This window comes from Sprattus sprattus, assembly GCF_963457725.1.
Source record: "Sprattus sprattus genome assembly, chromosome: 10".
Lineage (NCBI taxonomy): Eukaryota > Metazoa > Chordata > Actinopteri > Clupeiformes > Clupeidae > Sprattus > Sprattus sprattus.
In genome coordinates this window covers 17002608-17027498 of record NC_137908.1, presented here as the reverse complement: position 1 = coordinate 17027498, position 24891 = coordinate 17002608, and the positions used below count along the sequence as shown (strand labels likewise).

The 24891-nt window shown below is 41.0% G+C and overlaps 2 protein-coding genes across 2 annotated transcripts; one reads left to right on the top strand and one right to left on the bottom strand.

Moving 5' to 3' along the window:
* Nucleotides 1–19: 19 nt before the first annotated feature.
* pltp (phospholipid transfer protein) lies at nucleotides 20–8107 on the bottom strand. The gene is made up of 16 exons (XM_080846561.1): nucleotides 7981–8107; nucleotides 4163–4279; nucleotides 3520–3619; nucleotides 3155–3283; nucleotides 2636–2791; nucleotides 2421–2484; nucleotides 2114–2177; nucleotides 1929–2020; nucleotides 1638–1814; nucleotides 1454–1513; nucleotides 1157–1321; nucleotides 971–1038; nucleotides 843–885; nucleotides 691–754; nucleotides 454–530; nucleotides 20–274 (listed from the first exon to the last, which is right to left on the bottom strand). The coding sequence occupies exons 1-16, from the start codon at nucleotides 7997–7999 to the stop codon at nucleotides 179–181; spliced, it is 1491 nt and encodes a 496-aa protein (XP_080702687.1). The 5' UTR covers nucleotides 8000–8107; the 3' UTR covers nucleotides 20–178.
* A 3565-nt stretch (nucleotides 8108–11672) lies between these two features.
* Nucleotides 11673–20717, top strand: pcif1 (phosphorylated CTD interacting factor 1; the record flags this gene model as incomplete). The annotated part of the gene is made up of 16 exons (XM_080846673.1): nucleotides 11673–12024; nucleotides 13215–13361; nucleotides 13663–13787; nucleotides 13964–14119; nucleotides 14260–14465; nucleotides 14681–14835; nucleotides 15265–15412; nucleotides 16496–16579; nucleotides 17857–17956; nucleotides 18096–18258; nucleotides 18762–18937; nucleotides 19067–19153; nucleotides 19358–19542; nucleotides 19631–19724; nucleotides 19950–20125; nucleotides 20417–20717. The coding sequence occupies exons 2-16, from the start codon at nucleotides 13235–13237 to the stop codon at nucleotides 20715–20717; spliced, it is 2283 nt and encodes a 760-aa protein (XP_080702799.1). The 5' UTR covers nucleotides 11673–12024; nucleotides 13215–13234.
* Nucleotides 20718–24891: the final 4174 nt, after the last annotated feature.

Here is a 24891-nt window from a genome sequence, read left to right as displayed (position 1 = left end):
CCCGCCCCATCCACTGGCTGAGATTGGTGCAATCCCCTTCACCTGGTCCAACCCCTTCAGAAGGTGTGTAACACACTAGGGTTGCAAATAGACACTGTTGAAAGGGTGAACTCCAGGAGGCATGCTGAACATCCCCTCAGGATTTAGTGCCTAATCCACGCTCATTAGAAATGGACTTCTAGACTGTGTTGGCGCTCTCTCCCGCCATCTTACTCTGAATGACTTCTCGTAGACCCCTGGTGAAGTGCAGGTCCGCTCCTATTACAATATAACCCTAAAAGGACAAAAATGACAGATCAAAAAAGAATGAATTGTTAACAAAAATGTGTGAAGACAAACTGTTATCTATGGAGCATATGGGACAGTTATCTATAGTATTTCCCAGACTGATGGTAGAAGAGCTATTAGTCTGACCATTTGGAGGAATATAAGAGAAGATCATCTAAAGCTTACATTGTGATAGGTCACCACTTCTTCAATGAAGTCCATTCCATCTGCCAATGGGATCTGCACTCCTCTCTTGGTGTAATCTAGGATAGAGGTGCAAATAATTATATCATAAATACTTAAACATTTGCAATATGATTTGTACTGCCATGTGATCTTACATTAACACTGAAACCAATATGGTGAACGTGGCAAGACCCCTGACCTGAAAGCAAAGAGTGTAAGGAAAGCAAGGCCACTCACTGTTGATAAGAGGCACCACAGAGATCTGAAGCATGGTTTTCAGTGGCCCTTGTAGGGGGATCAGCTGCAGGAGGAAGGTGTGGAAATCACTGTCAAATGTTTATCTTATCTTCAAAAGAACATGTCTCAAAAACAACACATCAGCAACTCACCGCCAGTGATTCCAACGCAGATTTATTCGAGAAGATTTTAAACCTGAAAGAGAAAAGAGCTTTTTAGTACATGAAGTAAGTTGGATTGGTGACAATATGCAGAAGGGATTGATTTTGGATTGTAGGACCTTCTCAAGTCCATATGAACGGTGAGCCTCTTTCCCTTCATGGACACTTTGGCATTAAACTTGGTCTCCTGCAATCACAACAAGATGCTGACATGAAAGCTGAAGCATATGAAAAGGTCTTTAGAGCAGTCATTCTGCCAGCCCTGCCATGGTGTGAACATGCAGAGATAACTCTGGTGCCCTCACCATGGTCATGCTGCTAAGCTGCACAGGATCCTGTCCCGGTGGGAGCACCAGGACATTGACGATGGCATTGACGGCCACGCTGGCTCCAGACGATTTGATGGTACAGCGGGGAGACGAGATGGTCTCCAGCTCCAGGGAGAGAGGGGCCTCCATCAGGGCAGGGTTCTGATTGGACAAAGTGAGGACGTTTTCAGTGGCAATTCCATAATGACCATTTTCACATGATAGTGAAAACTGGGCAAAGACAGTTCATGCATATGCTTTTATAGAAGGGATGTGTTTATGGAAAACACTCACAAGCATCATGATGGTCGCAAAGTAGGTTGTTTTCAGAAGCATCTCCATATCCTTTGACATCTGGAAATGTAGAAGTTATCATTTCTGTATTTGTCGAAGGTTGTTTTGAAGAACTGTGAGGTATTTTTATTTTATATGGAGTTGCTCAGATATTTATATTACATTTATCATTTACTGTATTTACCCGTCCATTGGAGATCTCTGTTTTGAACATTTCAACTTTAAAGTAGGCATCCAAACCGCTGTCAAAGAAGTATTCTGACAAGGCCAGGTACACCATCTTATCGTAATCCGTTATAATAGGATTTACTGCATTGTTGGGAAGGGTTTCATTCTCATTTTTAAGTTCGTAGAACATACCCTGTACACATAACAAAGAAGAAGGAAAAGAAGATGGTGAAAATGAGTCTACCCACCTTGCAAAACTATTGTTTTATATCAGTGATATAACGCAGAACGTAAAAAACATGGTCACCCTGAAATCCATGTCTAGACTGCTTTCTGTCACCACCGGATCACGTAGCAGGGAATAATCAATGCCAATGTAGCTGTCCACCTCTGAGCGTACTGAGAGAGAGTTACGACAAACAAAAGTAGAACATGAGTAAGATCACACAGGTTCTACACTGATTAGTATATTTAGAAAAGACCGTAACATACCTGGGATAGTCTCCAGTAAAGAGTTAATCAAAACCAAGCCGGCTCGATCCATGGAGGGACATATCTGAAAAGTGATTCAACATATTTCCATTCAGTCATTTGAAGTGTATATATGTGTTACAGAAATGTAAAACTAGACAAAATTGGCAAAAATATTGTCAGCTTAATCATTTTGGATAATAACAGTCAAGCTGCTTGGCATATCCTCTTTCACCATACCAAATGTATAATTACAGGAAAATTAGTATTGTCTCTTGTATTGTAATCTTCCCTGTACCCTCCTATAAAAATACCAACATTACAGTACCCGTTGATTCAGGAGGAAGCGCATTCCAGTTGTCAGGAATGTTGCAACGAAGTCATATACTCTCCTGTGAGAAAACTCATTTCAGTTCCAGTTTCAACTAGCCAATGCTATACAGAAGTGCAAAAACAGGCTCTTTGTAATGAATCCATCATATATCCATTATACATTCATTGATATATGCACATATTCATACATCAATTCACAGAGTTGGTTACCCAAGAGTGCCACTGAATTTGGCCTTCATCTTGCTAATGTAGGCATCACAGGTGATATTCGAGATCTTGAGGCGTCCCATATCATCTCTGATAAGGTTCAGTGCTGTGTGGATATTAACACCTTCTGCAGAGGCGTTAATGAAGCCCACATCAAAGCTGGAAAAGACAGCACACTCCATCTTAACAGTCATGTAATGAAAAACAAACAAACAAATACCACTACAGCCAATTGGATATGATGGCATTAATACCAGTTGCACTGGTAATGTTTTCAATGAAACCTTTTACCATTATTATTCTTAAATTGTGAGATTTGCGTTTAATTCAATTAACATATTCTTAATTTGTGTACTACGCATATAGAAATGGATTATCAGCATTTTCAATGGGAATGGCCAAATGGATAATGGGATCATCCAACACAGGTCAACACGGGAATGCCACTTTGTGAATGTTACCTTTTTAAAACCTCTCATTGACCAGGGTATACATTCCTGATTCCAGCTTATTCAAACTTACAAGAACCAGTAGAGAATCCGTCTCTGAAAGTTGAGGGTGATGGAGGAGTTCTCCACTTCGAAGAGCAGGCCCAGGTCAGGCTGGAAGCGCAGATCGACATGTGTCAGGTTCAGCTCGGTGATCTTCACGCTGGAGAGAATTTGCAGTGTCAAGGGTTCAAAACTGAGTGGCTGAGTGGGAATATTATACCAATCACCTGTTTCAACCATTCACCACTAGATACAAAATCTGACTCATGGTTTAAAAGTGTGATGACAATTATTGAGTTTCATCAACTGATTTGTCCTTAAAGCAAAACATATAACTCCATTTACAGTATAATGCATTTAACAACAGGATAGAAAGCGCAGTTTGGACCGTCTTACTTGTTAATAGTGTACTGAAATCGCCCTTCTTTTCCTTTCATCTCTGGCATTGTGATGTTACTCAGCTCTTCTTCCACAAACTTCTGAGTCTCATATTTCACTAAAAAGTAATGTTTGGAAAGTTACAAAAAAATACTATAAACCACTAGGAATGACAATGCAGACAGGTAAATAGGTTAAATATAGTATGTTGCCAGTATGATGTGTTACCTGGTGGCAAAGTTTTAATGGTTTCATCTCTAATTCCAAGAGGAAATGCATTTTATAGTACTGACAATAACATAGACAATTACATTACATTTACTGAATTTCCCTCACGGTATTTTTAAAAGTTTTTCATATCTTATCTCTTATCTTATAGTGTTTGAGTACATGTCTTGTTATTTCTAGGATACTCATTAGCAACTTGAGACAAACATCTGTAATGTTGGCCTACATCGCCTGATGCTATTCCCTTGCCCCCCCCCCAAAATATGTGACCCCTGAACTCAAATTGTTAAGTAGTAACTGCAGGCCCAATTAGTGGTGGCATCAAAAGCATGTAAGGAAATCTTATGCAATGCTATAAACTATAATCTCTGCCCGAAGACGCCTTCCTCAACAAGTCATGCTGGACTAAGATGGGTGGTTTTGTGTATCTTACACATCTCAAGGCCTCTTGAGGTGAAACGGATCTTGCATCCCGGAGTTATGTCTGCCATGGTGAGTGGCAACAAGAAGAGGACAGACACTACGAAGGCCGTCATGGTGCCTGAATGAGCTAGATTTAACAAAGATACAAAACATTCAAGTTTACAGTCAGAATTTTATAATCCAATATTACTAAATAGGAATGAATATAATAATATTATTTAACATTGATATATTGGATAATGAATGACAAATATACTGTTAATCAGGAAGAAACCTTAAGCAGAACATAGGCCTTAGGGTAAACCAATCTACTTGAGGTCGGCCAAGAAGATGGCGGTGTCGGTCGATGTATGTCAACTGACTTAACATAGGTTTTTTTGTGTTGTCACATTATGACACACTGTACATTGTAGTGTTTGTTATGGTAGTCTGCTTTCCATTCCTAATTACAAGTTTACAATAATCACATTGAAGGAAAGTACAGACCTATTTCCTATCTCTGCTGAAAGGGCTCTATAGAATGTATACTGAGGAACTGTTGCTCATCACGATCACTCCAATCACATCAGTGCACCTTTGCCCCTTAAGTAACTGACTCACTATCCACAACATTCCTCCACAACTGCTGTGTTGTCATTTTTGCAAAAATATATAGGCCTAGACTAATTATTAAGGGAAAACACAGCATGTACATTCGCACTTTCATAGGAAGTAGCCTACATATCCCAATAAAACAATGTTTGCCCCAGTGCAGTGAGATTTTGCTCTTTTTTGTGTGCTAATTTGTGCCTAAACGTTGTTTCTCTCTTAGACACATCTAACTTGCTAATCATACGATGATCAGGTGCTTTAAATCAGCCAAAAATTAAGAAGGGTGATTATTCAAGAAGCGTCTAAATGTGATAATTTTGATTAAGTGACAATGGAAAAGTGTAGACGTCCGAGGGGGCTTGCTGGTGTGGTGTCTAATGCAGTTGTCCAAAGTTATCCATCGTGAATACTCCAGTTTGCTCAAAAGGAGATAGAAGAACATCGTCACCCCGATGGGGATTCAGAATAGTCACCGTAAAGCGAAAAAGTTTAGTGATACAAATTTGTAATGCGAAAGGATTTAAAAATAATAATTGAGCTGCAGTCTGAACCTTATGAAATTGATACAATTATAAAATGTAATATTTTACCATCATAATGTGACATTTATAGAGTAGCCTACATTTTACTCCGTTTCTTTTCGGACATGTAGGCGACGTCTCAATGGCAGTCTTCAAACTGTCAAAAGGTTGTAGCCTACGCACAGTTCTGACTCACCCATTAGAAAGATGTGCCAATGTTGCAGGTGATTAATTTGAACACTTTATCATCGTTATAAGTTAGACGTGAACAGTAAAACAAATGCGTATCGTACCTTTTGTATAAGTAGGCTATAATGTTTAGACGTTGACCAGAAAAAGGCAGGCCTTTAAAAAAAATAAACCAAGCTCATGTAGTAAGCTACACGGTGCTTCTGTCAGTGGAAATAATCACGAGCAAAATATGAAAATATGAAATAGTACAGCCTCCCATCATATCCCCCTGGCCTGTATCCCTCCATCTGTTTATCTAAAGCACAGCCTGTTTGATGTGAAACGCACTTACAAATCCTGCACCAAAATCCCCCTCTGCCTCATGACAGTGAGGTCTGTGCCATATCAGAGCAGGACGCTTTTCAACACAACACAGAATACAAATATCTTGCCTTTTTGTCTTGGGATCTGAAGTGCGAAGGTTGTTGTCCAGTCTCGTCTCTCACTGCGTGTGCTTGACTGACTGACTGACTGACTGAATGAATGACTGGCTGAGTGCGAGGTTTTTAAGACATGCAATGTTCTGCATGAACAGTAGGGGCAACACTGAGCACTACAGAAACCACCGAGAGTGACGAGTTTAAAGGGAGAGGGAGAGATGCTGGCTCATCGATTTTACTGGAGGTAGACCCGTCGCCAGTCTTGCTCATGAACTACTGTGTAGAGGTTGTCTGCCAGGTCATAAGAATTGCACTGTTCTGATGACGCTAAGTTTTTGGTGCATGTGACAATAAACACTTTGACTTTGACTGAAAATTAAAGAAAAAACAACAACATTTTTTAGTTGATCTGATGCAGGACTTTGACTGGGGCAATGCAGGGAGAAAGTATGTCTCAATGGGAGTGGTGGCAGTGTGACTGAGAGTGAGGGCTGAAGCTTGGACAGCTGTCTCCAGTCATGTAGATGTAATTTAACGATCAGTTCCAGTAGGACCAAAGTGCGCTGTGAATAGGGTCACTGCTGGCCAGTGACCATGCAGACCAGGCTGTAAACTGCTTCACATCCAGAGGAAGACTCAATGGAGAGGAGAGGAAATGGACAAGATGTCCCATTCCTTTCTAGGAAGTGAGGGACTAAACTGCTCAGTTCTGGGAAAGGTCTTACTTCCTGTAAACTGTTCATAAACAATTGCACCACTGATTGCCTCTGCTCTTCTTGGTATTGAAAAAATGGAAGCATATGGAAGAAATTAAGCAATTGATGAATCTGGTATGCATTTTAGCTATCCTATTGTGCATTTTATTAACAGGTGGATTGGAAGGCTATTTGGATAACTTCATCATAATCAATAACTACGGTTGTGCTTTTCTATTGATATTATTTTTAAAAGTAGGTTGAAGGTCATTGGAGCAACCTGAACAATACAGACAACAATAAAACAGAAGATGGTGCTTTACATGTTACATAACCGTTACATGGTCGCCGGAAACCGCTACACCTTCAACTCCCTTTTCAAGAGGTGTTTATTGTTATTCTGCAAATGTTGTTTACCCTTTTGAATGTCAGGAAATAGCAATCCTTTATACAGCAAAAACTTTTTATATATATAGCATCCACACTATTGTGCTTGTCTGCTTCCCATGTTGTTTGTACCCATTTGTCCATGGATACAATGGTCCAATTCCATGGATGTCTTTATACCAGGGAAGCTGTTTTGCAATGAGGAGTGGGTGAGGGCACTACCGTTCAAAGCACAAAAGTTTTAGACTTTCCAGGTCAGTGCCCTGTAAAAAACCTTCTGGGTATTTAGCACATAATGGGGGGAGGGCTTAAGACTGAGTGGGTGTCTTGCTGGGAATAGCTGTACTTCTTCTCATTGTGATGATGTCAAAAGGACAGGCAGTATAACAAACCTTAGTGCATTCTGCCGACACGTGACCCTTAAATGCCTCAATGAAGTCCAATCAAATTTCCATCCCAATACTATTGGAAGGTAATTGCATGAATCAGTCCAAGCAAAACATTTATATTTAAATCATTGCAGAAATATTTAGTATACTCCTTACATGAGCAGAGGTCTATTAACAAGCCATAATATTGTATCTAAATCAGTTGAGCAGGTGTCTTCATACCTCAAAATGTACAGACTTTGTTTCTTTGTCAAACACTGTTAAATTAAATTCAAAATTTTAATTGCTCTGTGATTGAAATGGCAGAAATGATGCTTTAGCAAGATATACAATGAAAGTGATATAAATAACTACACCAACTAAATTGTAGTCTCCTCTACACTTTCTCAGTCATAACTAGTTCAAAACCAAGCAAGTTCAAACTTGTTTGTCGTAGTTACCACACCCTAACGAATATTGTTAGACTATAAAATGATTTCAACCTACCTCTTCTTGTACCATTTTGAGGCTATCTCGACTTTCCAGTCTAGCCACCAGAACCAAATGAAGCTCTTCAACTTTATACAGCATCACAGAAACATCAATGTCTTAATAACCCTCCCACAAGACTTGCACAATAAAGTAGAATACTTACAGCAGCTTGTTGTGTCCATGAATGAAAGAGTCGGCCACTTCAGCTGTCCCACTGCTTTATTTTTCGAAAGAGGACTAAACAGACAATGTGTACTGCTGTGCTTCCTTAAGCCACTTCTCAGTCTGACGCTCTGTGCATCTGTTCTCTCAGCAGGACTTCCAGTATTTATGCAGGCAGGTTGGGGGGAAAGGGGTGTGACCCAACTCACCCCAGTCTCATGACTTTGTGGTCATTGTAATGAGTTTTATTTTATAAACATATGCTCTACAGCACCGTGCCAGCCCTTGCCCACAGCTTACTGTCTTTAAGTGTAGATGATCCATTTGGCTGATAACAAAGAAATATTGTTCTAATGTGGTCGTTTTTAAAGTATCCGCAAAATCCACAAGTTTATGTGAGTAAATATTTGCAATGGCATTTTTAGAAAATTGGTCCTTTAGCCACCTGCATGCGGATTCTGCCGTACCAAATCTAACCGCTTTTGAACAGCCACCCTCTTGAACAACTTGACGAATGAGCCCCTCAAGTCTTGTCAGTGAAAAAAACTGCACTTTAAATTAGCTTGGTCGAGTCAGTGTAGAACAGAAAGGAAATTGCCTGTGTGCTAAAGGGATTCTAGAGTATATCAAAAGCCATTCTATGCTACAAAAATGTAGACTGTGATCTCATAGATTGATAGGGTTCCTATCATGAAACAGGGTATTCTGTATAAGCAGTGGGAATTGCTAAGAACTAAAACAGTATATAATATCAGTGACTATCCATATTGAAAAAGACAACTGGCTAACAACACACTTTGCCACCCAGAGGAATGGTTCTCAAAGACTATTTTAAGGTCATGCCATGTAAGAGAAAACTGCTATCCTTGGCCGTTGAAAAGCCATGGTTCTAGGAAGCACTAAGAAGGGAAAAAAAACATGTGGCACTGTCTCCTGGAAAAAAGGAAAATATGAGCCAATAAGCAGAAAATTGCATGCTACCAGTGAGTGAGGCTTTTCAATAAGGCAGCCACTAATTATGACGTGTGTTTGTTCTTTTTTTGGATTCACAGACCTGGTGCCTTCTAAGGCAGGGTATTTTATTCATTATAGCCTGCACTTTTCTGCTGCATCACATGTTCTGAGGGGTTAGGCAAGTGAAGAGCCCTGGAATGTATATCCCAGCAGACGGCCGGCCACAGGGTGGGTCTTGGTGTTAAGCGGGCGCTTTTCAAGTCTTGCCTCCCCGCCACTGTTCAGGGCAGTTCCCAGAAGAGCGTGAGCACCGGGGGTGATGTTCCAGACCACCATCCCTGATCACTGCTGCTTTGATGTACAACGCACATGTCAGAGTGAAGACTGTTTCCAACTGACCCAGAAAAAAACCTGACTTGCAAACTGAGAAAAGGGGGGCAAAACACTGCACAACTGAGAAGGGATTGAGTAGCTTTTCAACAGTCATGCTTTCAATTTGGCTTATTGTAAGGGAAGAGTCAAACAAAGATGTTACCACACGGGCAATAAAATATGCACAAAGCAAGAAAATACATTAAACTAATTGTAGTTTTTATTATTTATAAATGTTCTTTTACATTTACACAAAACTTCAGTCAGCAAATAAACCAGTCGCATAAAATGAAAATCAGTTTTAGGCAGGATTGCTTACATTCAATATCAATGGTATACTGATTTAGATATTAAACACAAATACAAATAAATATGTAGATACAGCAGTTTTACATTATAAGTATAAAAGATAGTGTAAGGCACACTGAGTGCCAGTTGTTGAGATATTCAGACAGCATTGATTGTTTGACCCCCTGGATTTGGGTTCCATTTTTTGTTTTGCTCTAACTTTAAACAACGGTTCCATGACTGACTTCTTCCGACCAGGGTCACAGTGCCCCACTCCTTTTCGCCCCATGGCCACCTTTTTTTTAAGTGTAAATTCTCGATGTTAAAGGTGCCTTTTATCAAAGTTGCTTGACAGTGAGCAATTTATCAGTCCATCACTGCCTCAAAATCACCCACATTTTTTAAAATTCCCACAGCAAATTCAGTCACTTTTAGCTGCAACATCAAAACAACAACAACAAATCTGTGCGAGACCCTGGTCTGAATGTACTCTGGTGGTCCTCTTGCTTTTCACTGGGTCATTCCCTCTGTGTTGTGGGCTCAGGTATGTCCATGCATGTCACCAACATATTTGAAAAGAATACCTGCAATATGGTCATCAGTGCCATCTTTCATATAGGATTCAGCCCACTGGACTTAATCAGTGTTCCAGGAACTGATGGGTTAGTTGTGATTGAAATAAAAGGTGTTAAACAAACCAGAATATGTTTTATATTTTAGATTCTTCAAAGTAGCCACCTTTTGCTTTGATGACAGCTTTGCAGTCTTGGCACTCTCTCAATCAGATTCATGAGGCAGTCCCCTCGAATGGTTTTAAATTAGCAGGTGTGCCTTTTATTTGTGGAATTTCTTGCCTTCTTAATGTGTTTGGGACCATCAGTTGTGTTGTGAAGAGGTAGGGTTGGTACACAGTGAATAGTCCTGTTATTACTACTACTACGACTAATGTATTAATGATCCATATTAGGGAAAGAACCACTCAACTAAGTAAAGAGAAACAACAGTCCATCATTACTTCAAGTAGGTCAGCCTATCTAAAAAATGTAAAGAACTTTGGAAGTGCAGTCATGCAGTCACGAAAACCATCAAACACTAAGATGAAACTGGCTCTCACGAGGACCGCCCCAGGAAAGGAAGACCAAGAGTTACCTCTGCTGCAGAGGATAAGTTCATTAGTTACCAGCTTCAGAAACAGCGAATTAACAGCACCTCAGATCAGAGCCCACATAAGAGTTCAAATAGCCAACACATCTCAACATTAACTGTTCAGAGGAGACTGCGTGAATTAGGCCTTCATGGTCGCATTTCTGCAAAAACTCCACTACTGATGAACAACAACAAGAGAATTGCTGCATCCAAGAAACAGACATTGGACCCTTGGAAATCTGTACTTGGGCTGATCCCAAAAGTCATCTTCGTGCCATCCCATCTGGTTTGAGCTTAGTGGAACCATCATTTGTTTTTCAACAAGACAATGACCCAAACAAACACATACAGGATATGTAATGCCAAGAATGTGCAATGATGTCATTAAATCAAAAGGTGGCTACTTTGAATAAGTATAAAACTTTCTGTTTTTTTTTTGTTTACTACATAATTCCATTTCTGTCATAGTTTCAAAGTCTTCAGTAATCTAATGTAGAAAATAATAAAAATAAAGAAAAACCATTGAATGAGAAGGGGTATCAAAACGTTTGACTGGTAAAATAAAATAAGTAAAAAGTATATAAATACTCTCCCCAAACACTTTCCAATTCCATGATTGCTAGTAGTAAGATAATTAGTAGTTAAATCTGTATATAGGCTTTATTCTTAAAAGGTGGTCCAAGGGGGGGATAGCTGTGACTTTGATCAGAAGAGGTGCAAAAGGGTTGGTTTCTGAAGTTAGGTCACCATTCCAAATGTCCAAAAATGTAATCGAAATCCATAGCGGTCAACAATCCAACCTCTCTTTCTTTGCCTGTATTTCCACCTAAATGTCTCTTAGTAAAAAACACACACTGGTAACTAGGCCTACTTCTTTCAATACGAAACTTCTTCTCATTCAACTCACGCAACTGCTGCTACTACCTACTAGCCTAATAATATCAAGTCCTTGCTTTGCGACTGCCAAATCCAAAATAGGTGTGGAAAGAATAATGCTACTGTTCTGACCATTTTATTATGTGAAATTCTACAGTATCAAAACTAGAAAAAAGGTGCATCAATCCGGTGTACATGAAAACAAAAGTTCCCGCCTAGTGCCACTCTACATATGGCCACCGCTCATTGACAAATACTGTACAAAACAGTGCTAAAATTAGCGCCTGCGCATTACCTAGGCCCGAGTCTCCGATACAAGATGGCGGAGACGGTGGGGAGGGAGAGGCGGAGGCGGGTCCGGATTGAATAGTGCAAAGCCTATACAGGATTCCCGACAAACCTCAGTAAGGTAAGGGAATTATCCATGTAATTAGTAAAATAAGGGTATGTACATGTGGCGGAATGTACAGGGTATCACACTATTATATCAAATGCTGCACGTCGGCCCAATGCACAATAAAAATAAACAATAATCTGTGTAGGGGGCGCAGCAGCTTTGACTGGAGAGCGCGCGCCATCTTGTCTAGTGTTTCCCGAAACCAAAGTGCGCGCCTAAAATTGTGTATGCGTTAGCTCGGAAAGAGGGCTTCAACTGTACTTCCTGAGATACAAATTCAAGATTTGACCTAACATATATGTACTACTATTGTTTTTGATCATTTCTATGTAAAATTATCCCAGACTTAACCAGTATCTTCTCGAATTTTACCTGATATTCTGCGTATCCCCAGCCCAGGTTCGGCGGTGCTGCTGGTGGCTTTGTTGTGTAGCGCAGCTACCCAACGTTTTCCCCTCCTCCTTCGTGTTTGTTTTCGGGCGGCTCGATCTGGGGTGGGCGGTATAGCAGGCGCATGCGTGTCCTCTCTGTGCTCATTTGAGTTGTAAACGACGACAAAGACAGAAAACATTCACCGCAAATTTCGATTATAATGTTCGTCATGTAACCACAAATAAGAGATAATTTCCCATACCTTTGAATGACCCTTCACATTACTTGGTACCTTATGGCGGACCAGATCAAATAGCTAAAATCATACTATCTAGCCTGCTGGTTAGCAAGCTAGTTAGCGAGCTGCGAGAACGTTTGTTTGGCTAGCTGGCTGTGTAATCCTCAGTCTGACGTTAGCCAGGATATGCAGTTTTGACGGACAACTGACTCATTCAAATAGCAAATACTGACGCTGGGTTCAACTGTCAGTTTCAATGTTCAGTTTTTCTGTCACATTTGATTAACACGTTCAGCTGGAGAAGAAACTGATGTTAAAACGTTAACCTACAATGTTTTATATCGTACACATACGAGATATAGTGGCTATCCATAAAGTCACACGGAATTAGTGTTGTGAATGAAAGAGCTAACGCCGCGTCTAAAGATATGTTGTATAGGAGAATGCGCCTGTCAATTGTCACTTTGTATGAATGATGGAATAAATACACGGGTTATAAATGTCATGGTTTGATTATCATTTACCCTCTTTAATGGCTGGGTAATGTTACCCAGGTCAAAGAGCTTCTTTAAAATGAGATGTGTCATTTCAGGGCAGGACATATGAGGAGAAATGACAAGCGAAAATCACAACACAGTGAAGGCGGGGGAGTCAGCAGTAGTGATGTCTCCCACTGGGTCCTCATCTCAGGGGCCACCACTCCTGCCCTCAACCAGCAAACCAACCCAAGAGTTACCTGGTATGTTAGTGCAAAATTACACTGAAGCACAAGTTTCTAGAGAGGGATAGAATATAGACTGATCAAGATGCTGTGGCTATTGGTTATTGTGTGTTTGAATCCCTAGTATACTATGTTATATGCAACTACATAATTAGATTAACTGTAACTACTGGGTTTGTAGCTTTCTCCTCACCTACTCTTCCAGACTAGTTGCAGTGTTCCTTAACTTAATTCAGAAGTCATTAATACGTGATGTGAAATGTGATGTGTACAGATAGCTTGTGCTTAAAATGACATCCAAATATGATTATCTTCTTAGATGAACTGATTCAGGCTGGTTGGTCAAAATGTTGGAGCAAGAGAGAGAACCGGCCATACTACTTCAATCGCTTCACCAACCAGTCGTTGTGGGAGGTGCCTGTTCTTGGGCAGCATGATGTTATTGTGAGTAAAGGAAGAAGGATGTTCTTGCCCAGTCACCCCCACCTCACCCAGCATGTTGTTTTCACAACTGCATCCTCTTGGGCTATTTCCCTAACCTGACCTACATTTAATGTTTTATACTGATGTGTACAGACAGGCCTCATGGAGGACTTAATTGTTTATTTCTGCCTCTGTAGTCTGACCCCCTGGGTTTGAATGCAGCCCCAGCCTCTGAAGAGGCGGCAGGTGCTGCTGGAGGGGCCGGCGATGCAAGCATGGGTAACGGCCAGCGCAAGAGACGCCCTTCAGAGGAGGCTGCTTTAGGGGGTCCGAACAGCTTCAAGCGGCCCAAGGTGAGGCTCAGCATTAGATTGTTCCGTTGTTTTTTTTTAAATTATTATTTGATTCAGTGCTGCACCTAAATCTTGTGAAGGCCAACAGTATGAATGTCTTTTTTTCATTTTTTATTTGTTTGACTTTTCATGATCTTTAGGTGGACATCCCTGCAACTCCAACCACACCTACAATTCCCATATCACCCAGCACTCCAGGTGCCAAACCATGGAACTCCTCTTCAGAGGACAAGCAGGCACAACCTGCTACAACTACTCCCACTCCTGCGCTTGTGCTTGCACCTGCACCTGGAACTGCTCCTGGAACGGCACCTGCTCCAGCTCCCACCCCATACCGTCCATCTGTGTAAGTACCACCACCACTTCAGCCGCTCCCCCTTTGCAGTAGCACCACCCCCTAGCCATTCAAATGCCAAACCTGTTTAGTAGAATATACCTCAGACATTTTCATAAGTCAACATCACTCAAGGCCTTCATTTATCAGAAGTGGTCTGTGTAATGTGTAACTGGAGGACAGAAGGTACTCTCTAGCAAGTGATTCAGTATGGTGTCTATGTGCAGAGTGTACTGGGACCTGGATATCCAGACCAATGCAGTGATCCGAGAGCGAGCCCCGGCAGACTACCTGCCACCCCATCCGGAGATTGAGATGCAGCGTGCCACGCTCACCACCAAGCTTCGGCAGCACTACCATGAGCTCTGCTCTCAGCGGGAAGGTGAGCACAGTCACAGTTTTCTCTCTGTAATGTCAATAGGATATGCTTGTAAAAAAAAAAAAAAAGAAGTTTGTGATCTGACCACTTGTTGTGATGTAATGGAATCATTCTGCCAGGCACTCTGTAATGCTGAAACCTAAAATAATACATTTTTAAAAGCAGTGAAGTTTGTCATTGCTCAGTTACTAAGTTGTATAGTACTGGAATTGAAATAAATAATAAAAAAAAGCAGTTTGCCATTTTTGAAGGATCAATTGTCTAGATTTATAATTGCCAACATAACCGCAACATTAATGCTAGTTATAGCAGCTTATGAAGATGAAGCAGTGCATAAGGAGATGACCGCTCAACTGCTTGTTCTCAACTCCTGTCCGTAAGAAAAGGTTCCTTGTTTTTAAGAAAACTGATGAAGTCTTACGTTTGTCACAGGTATCGAGCCTCCCCGTGAGTCTTTTAATCGATGGATGTTAGAACGGAAGGTGGCGGACAAAGGTGTCGATCCCCTGCTGCCTAGTGAGTGTGACCCAATCATCTCGCCGTCCATGTTCCGGGAAATCATGAACGACATCCCCATCAGGTGAGCGGTCTCCGTCTCTGTGTAGGTCTGTTTAATCTGTCATAGAAACTTCTTGGCTGATGGGGCAAGACGATGATCCTGCTGTACTCCTCTGTTCGCCAGTGAATACTCTTCACAGTAGTCAACCAAACAAGTCCATGGGTTAAACCAGATGATCTGCAATCCATTGGTTTAAATAAAAAATAGATTTCCTTAACATCCAAATAAACAATCAACCGGTTAGCATTACAGGCATACCAGAAAGCTGAGAATAAATTAATCTAAGGGTAAAAGAATCTTTCTTATAGCCAAGACAAGGTCAAGAGAAGCAGACAAGCAACTTTGAGACCCTTGGATCATTTATAGGACTGAGCATGAGCAGTATGTTATTGTGGTGGGATCACTTTGGTGAGGGGATAAAACACGAACATTAGACAAACAATTCCCTCAAAACAAGAAGAGAAAAACAAACATTGCAAGACCTTTCCCCTCAAAGAAAACATAGACTTCGTCCACACAGAGAATGTGGCACCAAAAGGGGACACTGACACCATGCCTCTTGGAGTAAACTATCATGATGACGACAATTAATGATAACATGCTGATACACCTTCATTCCATAAACATGTGTAATGCATCAAAACCCAGAAGGTATTACAATGACCTTAAACCACAAACAAAGAAGAGGTTAGACAGGACAGTGGTACTCGGACACACACACACACACATACATACATACATACACACACCTGCTTTACTGATATGTAATTTTACCTTTATAATCAAACATAACAATTTATGTCATTAATAAATCCTCCTTTTTCTCATCACTGCTTTAAGATGCAATTTAGCAAATGTCTGTATGAAGGTACTAGTGAAATGAAATAGCACCAGGAGATGGTATTGGTATACGGCCATATTTTGTCCACGTCTTGTCTGCTTCATGCTGTGTTTTTGCTTACAAAGCCGTGATTGCTTTGTATTGTGACAGAAGTGTGTTTAAGTGAAGTTGTGTGTTGTAGTTAATATGTAATCAAACACAACTCTCAAGAAAGGTAAGAGCTATCTATACCCTTCTAAGTGTCTCTCTTGTGTGGTCGACAGGCTAGCTCGGATTAAATACAAAGAAGAAGCCAGGAAGCTCCTGTTCAAGTATGCTGAAGCTGCAAAGAAAATGATCGACTCAAGGTACATTAACAGTGCCCCTGCACCTTGAAAATACCACTTAGTCTATTGAAATTAACTGAAAATTATTTTAAGTTATAACACGGGTAGATGAAATCAAGCATTCTGAGAGTGAGTTCCGGGGTGTGCCTTAATCGGCGATATAGTAACTGTACGACCTGTTTACATCTACCTGAGCGTTCCGTATCAGTGCGCACTCAAAAAAAAAATTCGAACCAAGATGGCGGCGTGTTGGAAGCCTGTTAGTGAAAAATCTTTCATGTGAATTAAGCTATCTACACAACTTTTTATATGTCTACATTGACTCGGGTAGTTGTTAATGTGCTACACGTATGTTGTAGAGTATTGTAGGTCTTGACTTAAGCTCTCGAATATTAGTTGTAGGTTGTTGCTATCGCTTAGACGAAAAATCCATTGAAACACATAGTAGCTAGCTAGCCTCGCTGCTAATAGGTATAACGTTGCTCTCACACGCCTCCCTCAGAGTTAGTGGCGATATACAAATCAATATAAACAAATATTAACAAAGTTGAAAGTGTCCCATTGTCGTTTTTGTTAATTTAATGGCAACTTTATAAAATGAGCAATGTGAATGAATAAAATGGTGCGAGATCAATGTCGATCTCCTAGCTAATCATCAACAAACTTGGTTCTAGTCTAGGCGAACAGACGTGACGTTCCTTCCCAATGCTGTTTGTCTGTTGCATAGCAACAGCCACACAAAGGGGGACTATTTTCTCTAGGCTACTGAAATGCGATCCACAATGTTTGGTGGCTACAACTTTTTTTGTACTGAAAGGCAGCTTACTGTTTATAACTTAAGGTACTCGAGTCAGTATTGTATTGTCAATAATGTACTTGTTCGAGGGTTTGCCGGCCCTCCGCTGCGCGTCGGGCCTAACAACACCCTGCAACAGTACTGCCTCTCGAACCTTATTGCTTAATTGTAGACAGCTGATTGTTGTAATGGAATTCTGGAAAGTCATGAAAATGTGGGAACCCCACATTGGAGTTTTTGCCAGCTCTCATATTCACTTGGTGCTCAGTGTGAAGGTTACTGGACACCGTGGTAATGCGTGCAATTTTGCCAGCTAGGCACAAAAGGTGCTGCTGGTCTGTAATGTTGCAAGACTTATTTATCTGGCTGGTCAGTCTCCTAGTGTGAATTATAGTTTCTGGCTGTGTCTTGACCCACCACATAATATGAATAGTCACATTTTTTTTTGTATGACCTTCATATATGTTAGACTTCTACTTTTCTAACATTGTTTTTGCATCAGGAATGCCACACCAGAGAGCAGGAAAGTGGTGAAATGGAATGTGGAGGACACCATGAACTGGCTAAGGAGAGACATGTCAGCAAGCAAAGATGACTACATGGTATCTCAAGCATGACCTTTTAACCGTAGTTATATGCATACATACTAAGAATATATGTGAACTATACTACTAAATCTGTAAAGGTAAACTGTATTTTTATCTCTGTATTTAAGAAGCAATCTTAATCTCTTTCTTTCAGGACCGCCTCGATCACTTACGGAAACAGTGTGGGCCCCATGTGACAGCAGTTGCCAAGGACTCTGTGGAGGGGATCTGCACCAAGATCTACCACATCTCGGCAGAGTATGTGCGGCGCTTGCGCCAGATTCACCTCAACCTCCTGAAAGACTGCAACATCACAGGTCTGTAAAGCACTCTGGAGCTTGGCCACGGCACTCTCCCTATGTAGAAGGGTTCGGACATATCTGTGTCTAACCCCAAAAAGACCTTTACTGTATTAGTGAAATTCTGTACATCATGTCTGTAGCCTCAGAGATTAAAGTTGTTACCTAATGTGAGTCTCTTTTTAGTGGGAGATGGTATCACCAGGCTTTGAATACCGTCTGTGACTTAACATTTTTTTGTCAGTTTTACAAAAGCCTTGTCCACATTTACATATGCATCAGGTCATCTAATACATTATACACTACCAAAGCTGCACTTGGCCATTGTGGAAATACACCTACACCGAATACACCATGAGCTTTGTGCTCCAGAACAGTTCAGTTTTAGGGGCAAACATTTCAGTTGGACCACTACTACCTCTTCTGTCAGACTGCGATCCAGGGTCAGTCCCTAAGCGGGTCAGAACCCAAGTGTGGACTCGCTCACTCATGCTTGACCCACTGCTCTGCCCTCGCTCTAGTGGACGGTGCAGAGACTCCAGACGTGCAGGACCGACTGGTCTACTGCTATCCCATCAGGTTGAACCTCGCCTCGCCGCCCCAGCCCCGCGTAGAGCTGCACTTTGAGAACGACGTTGCGTGCCTACGCTTCAAGGGTGAAATGGTGAAAGTCAGCCGCAGCTACTTCAGCAAACTGGTAAGGATGACTCCTGAAATGGGCAAAGAACGAGGTACAGGTGTTTGGCTCGCCTTCATGTCGGTTTAAATGCATGCATTGGTTATTACAGGTAATGTAACCATAATGTCTTTGTGGTTCCTCTATTAGGAGCTTCTTTATCGGTACAGCTGTATTGATGACACGAGGTTTGAGAAGTTCCTGTCGCGTGTGTGGTGCCTTATAAAGCGATACCAGGTAACCAGCACCCACCCGTCTTTCATAGTAATCTTGTGAATGTGACCAGTTGCAGAAGCTCATACTGTTATACCTCCTTTGTTAACTTACCCATCTGATAATTGCAACAGAAGAGGCCAGCTGCATCGTCATTTTAGTCAGAAAATATAACCTGAATGAAATGACCTTACACGTGAAACTCCACATGGGATTTGCTTGTTGCAGGTGATGTTTGGCTCTGGTGTGAATGAAGGCACTGGTCTGCAGGGGGCTCTTCCTGTTCCAGTGTTTGAGGCGCTCAACAAGCAGTTTGGTGTCACTTTCGAGTGTTTTGCATCGCCGCTCAACTCTTACTTCAAGCAGTTCTGCTCGGCCTTCCCTGACATTGATGGCTTCTTTGGATCCAGGGGGTAGGTGGCCTATTGGTAAAGTTTGTTTGCAGACCAAAGCTTCAACTGGCAGATGATAGAACTAAAGCTGTCTGTTTGCTTTTTTTAGACCTTTTCTGAGCTTTTCTCCAGCCAGTGGGTCATTTGAGGCAAATCCCCCATTCTGTGAGGAGCTGATGGACGCAATGGTGAAACACTTTGAGGTAAAAATTACCTTTCTTTCTTATGACTGTGTGAAGGGTTGTTGCAAGCTTTTGCGAAATTTGACTTGGTATGATTCCATTAAATAGTTTCACGTGTACAGTTATGTATAATGATTTGCTGTCCCCAGTGCAATGCTTTTTAGCTGTTCCTAATGTGGGATATCTATCCATTGATTGCATTTTCATGAAGTATATCACACTCTTGCTCCCTTCTGATCTCCACAGGATCTGCTTGAGCGCTCCAGTGAGCCCTTGTCCTTCATCATCTTTGTGCCGGAGTGGCGTGACCCCCCAACCCCCGCCCTCACACGCATGGAGGCCAGTCAGTTCCTGCGGCACCAGATCAACGTGCCTGCCTTCGAGCATGAGTACCGGAGCGGCTCCCAACACATCTGCAAGAAGTAAGTCAGCACAGTGCCGGAAATGATCACTTCTGATTCCACACAAACAAAACCTACCAGCTGAGTTACATCAGGGTGCAACAGGGCAGGATCCTTAACTGGGTGGAACTTTTCTATTTGCCCCTATGTGGTATATGGTTTTTCCGGTGTCACAGTTCCTTTTTGCTGATATACATTTTCATATATCTTTTCAGTTGGCTAGTTATTTTGCTTTGTTGGTTTAATCTTCTAAATGTGTTGGTGCATTTGAGTTACTTGTAAATGTAAAAGTATTGCGTCTGACTGTTGCAGAGACGAGATGAGCTACAAGGCCGTCCATGGAACTGCAGTGCTCTTCCTTCAGAATGCAGCCGGCTTTGCTAAGTGGGAGCCCACCGCTGAGCGCATCCAGGAGCTCATGTCTGCCTACCAGGTCTCCACCCGCCCACTTGCCTCCCCAGGAACGTCCTCCTCTTCTTCCTCGAGCGGAGGTGGCAGTGGGGATAAAGACTCCAAGGCAGGGCCTGAGCGATCTGTGAGCCTGGATATACCAGGCAGCCAAGAAAACAGCAGTCCACCAGAGAAGACCACACCAGATGCAGCAAGTGTTTAAACAGAGGACGATTTGGAAGTAGTGAGGAATCATGTGTTGGGGGGTGTGTGTGTGTGTGTGTGTGTGTGTGTGCGTGCGTGCGTGCGTGCGTGCGTGCGTGCGTGCGTGCGTGCGTGTGTGTGAGATTGAGAGGTGCAACTCTGGAGTGCTGCTGAAGGAGTTTGTTATCGGGACTGAGTCTCAATTCATTAGCACTATGGGGGGAGTCTAAGATACATGTTTACTTTCTCTGCCTCTACTATTTAATATAAGTTGGATTGAGTTACAATTTTATTATTGTCTTTTTTTAATAACGTAGTTGTCTATGGTGTTGGTTGGCATTACAGTTGTTTTAGATTCTGATCTGTCATTCTGGTAATTGTTCCTTTTCTATACTTGCTGACGTTGCAAGTTTCACTGGCTGAATTTAGGCGAAAAAATCCTTCTGTAGAAGGAAGAATTTTTTGTTTTTTTTGTTTGTTTGTGTGTGTTTCAGTTGCCTTTTAAGGCAACAGAAGGGAGACGTACAAACCCTTGATTTTTGGCAGCTATGTTTTTGTAACCCCCGCCCCCCTCCTCAAGTGTGGAGGAGTAACATCGGTTAAGCCTTGTACACATCACATCCCTGTAGAACAATAGACTCTTACATTGTGCATAACTTAGCCGGTCTACATGCAACAGAGACATTGTGCATTACTTAACCGGTCTACATGCAAGGCGGTGCTCTCTGTCCCCGTCTCCAGCAAATAACTGGATTTAACCTTGTGTGAGGAATTCATGTTTCGTCTCATGGACAACCTCTTGAGATGAGAAGTCCTTTTCACTGCAGCTCTTGGGGGGGGGGGGGGGGGGGGGGGGGGTTCAGGAGGGCAGCCCCCGCTGAATGATCAAGTCCAGATTCGCAGCTCTCCATAGTGTCCAGGAGCATCAGGGTGGGGTGAGAATTTTTGTTCTCCTCACGCGCCTTTCAGGATGCAGTAGAGCAGCTTGTCTTCTGAGTTTCTTGTTTTTGTTGGGATGGCCTGGTGGAGAAAGCTTGCTCACACAGAGATGAACTATCAACAGAATGCTTGACTCAGTCTTTAACCCGTTAGTACTGATGTAGAGGGTCAGAACACCCTCCACCCCCAGCATGTCCACCAATGGCTCACTTTGATGAGCACTGAACATCACCCCCACTCCCACCCCACCTTAGGACACGGTTGCCCCATCTAAATACATTAAATACCTGGATCCAAGTGAGATAACAATCAGACTGTATGTAAAGACAGGATACACATGGACTTAACAAAAACTTAACAGCCAGTTGTTTTGGTTTGAATAAGTTGCATGTACCATTGAGGAAGGTAAGTAGTCTTTCACCCCCATCCCATTTCTGTTGTGTCTGCTTGTTTGGGCTGTGATCACCTTCTGTCTGATTTGGCAGTCACTGTCTGAGAGGGTGAACTCTGGTAGGGCAGTTGCCGATATTTAGTGCACCACTTTTTGTCATTCATGTATCCTTCTTTTCAAAATCAGTCTCAGACAAGGAATTGCCTGTAAATATATAGAAACTAAGAAAACCCCCATGATGCAGGACAATTTGTTTGACCTAACATTTGTCAATCAGGAAAATTTGATAATCTCTCAATTATCCCTACAGTAATTGAAGCCATTTTAGACCAGGAAATATTGCCATCTAATGGACAAGAAACTAATAACAATACATTACAGTTTAAAGTTGTTGTAGCCATTTTTATTTTATTATACCATGCAATTTGGTATAGGAATATACCAACACAATTTTCATAATTAATTTGCCCTTTACCGAAACCCTCCTGTTTATAAAAATACAGTATATACATTTGTCTGTGTGTTACATACTGATTTTTAAGCAGTAGTCCTGAATATAGATGAATACACACAGATGAGTCCCTTAGTGAGGTGCAGGAAGTTCTCAATGCTTCTTATGATTTTAAAGTTTTTATGGATTGCATGCCTAAAAACCCTATAAACATACATTTCAATTTTGACTATTGCAAACCACTTGCTGAATGGACTTGCTCTCAAGTGTGATTCTTGCCTGTTGCTGCATACAAAGTAATATTTGTAAAATATTTGCAGATTCATCCCTAAAAATAGGCTTTCTGTGTGATCCATTGAGTCTACCTCTTGGTGAATCTTAGTTGTCTCAAGTTGTGTTGGGACCAGCCACACCTGAAGGGGGCATGATATCCTGTTAGACCTCATTAAAAAATATATTACATTTTAGTTTCACATTGATAGATATATGATAATAAGGCCTATAGTTTTATCCTATTTTTAAGTTGATTCTTTGTTAATTTTTAAATAACAGCATACATTAAGGCTTAAAATAATTTATGACGATTATTTTGTTACATTATTTGATTTTATTTGAAATGTTTACACCTGTTTGAGATTAGAGCGCATCACTAGGCAGCGTAATGAATGTAAAAAAATTAAAGCAAAGCAGAAGGTCAAACTGCGTAAAGGATTTGAAAATATATACAGTATATATAAATATATACATACATATTCTGTTTGGCGCAATATAAAGTGTTGTAGATTCTCTTCTTGATATTCAGTTTGGCTTTGTTATTGTAATTAGTGATGACACTACAATGACTGCGTCTCATGGTAGCCCAAACACCCATAAAATGAGCTTAGATCTGTAGCCTCACAATGTCCCCCCATCCACACTCTTTGTATATAATCATAGTGAAGGTTTCCTTCTCAGTTTTCTTCCACAGTTAAATGTCATGGTCTCCATAAGCCAGTGGCTTTGGTATAGGCCAACGTGTCCATGCAGTTGACATTGTGCTGTTCTTGTTTGACTCATGAACAGAAGTTGTAGTTGTAACCTCTGACTCTTGAGGGCAGTAACCTCAGTTGTCAAGATTCTTTGTTTGAGCGTTGAGCACCTGTTGGATTAAGATCCCTGTGTGCTTCTGTCACCAGCAAAAAGAGACTGTAGATATTGTACAGGAAATTGGTATGAAGTATGTGTTATATTTCTCTATGCCACACAGTTGTAATGAGCTCTTTTGAAAATCTAAATGTATTTTTGTCGTGTCTCCATGCTTTTTTATTTGTTTAAATGTTTTCATTTTTTTTTTTCATTTTTTAACAAGAATCTGTTTATAAATTATACAGTTTATGAAACAGATCACATTTTAATCTAAACCAAAGTGTTATTAAAAGAAGAATTTATCTTGTAAGTACACATAGAATTATGTATGATTTGCATCAGTAATGCACAAGGTGTAACTGGCAAAAGTACCCCTTGAGTTTATTTTTGTAATTTGCTTTTTTGTGTTCTATCAAAAGTTATGTTTTTTGGAATTGATTGTGCATGAACTGATATTTTCACAATCTAATATTATTAAATGTATGTATTAAATTAGCTCATTGACTTTGTTTTACTTAGTCATTTTTCTTAAGAATTTTATTTTCATACATTTTCAGATGTCTCTGACTTTACCTGATTTGTTTACCCTTACTTTCATTTAATGTGTAGATCTGGATACCAAGAATGTTTTTATTAATGTACTTCCAATGGGCAAATATAAGGTGAATGTAGATGCTGCGTATTGGTGTTCCATTTGGTTTAAAAAAAATAACATTTTATTTGATCTCCCTTGTTTTCTGAGTAGATGAACAATGTTATGACATTCTTTTGATCTGAATCAAGACACATACCTCCACATCCGCTCCTAGTTAAATGTGCGTACCATGTAGGCTAACCTTCTCTGCCTTTCTAATAAATTCACCTGCAATAATGTAATTGTCAAGCTCGTCATACAAAGCTATACACAGCGTTCTGTGTATATCTTAAAATGTCGAAAATCACCAAATATATAAAGCCTACCATTTAAAACCCCTTAAATGAGGTGACTTCCCATTTTTATTTTATTTTTTGATGAGCAAGACCCTACAAAGATGGCCGCTTGACCTGTCTACATGACTGCGTCATTTCGACACGCCCAGTTTCTACGATTTCGAGTTGTTGAACCATTTTCACACCCCGTTACACCAGGTGGCACTGTAATAACGAATTGAATGATTCAATGAGCCACAACATCAGGCACGCTAAAAGACTGAATGAAATTCTCATAGACATTGATGCAATTCTTTGTAGCTAGCACAGCACAACCATCGAGGTTATTTTATGGAACACCACCCCCAACAAGTTGTC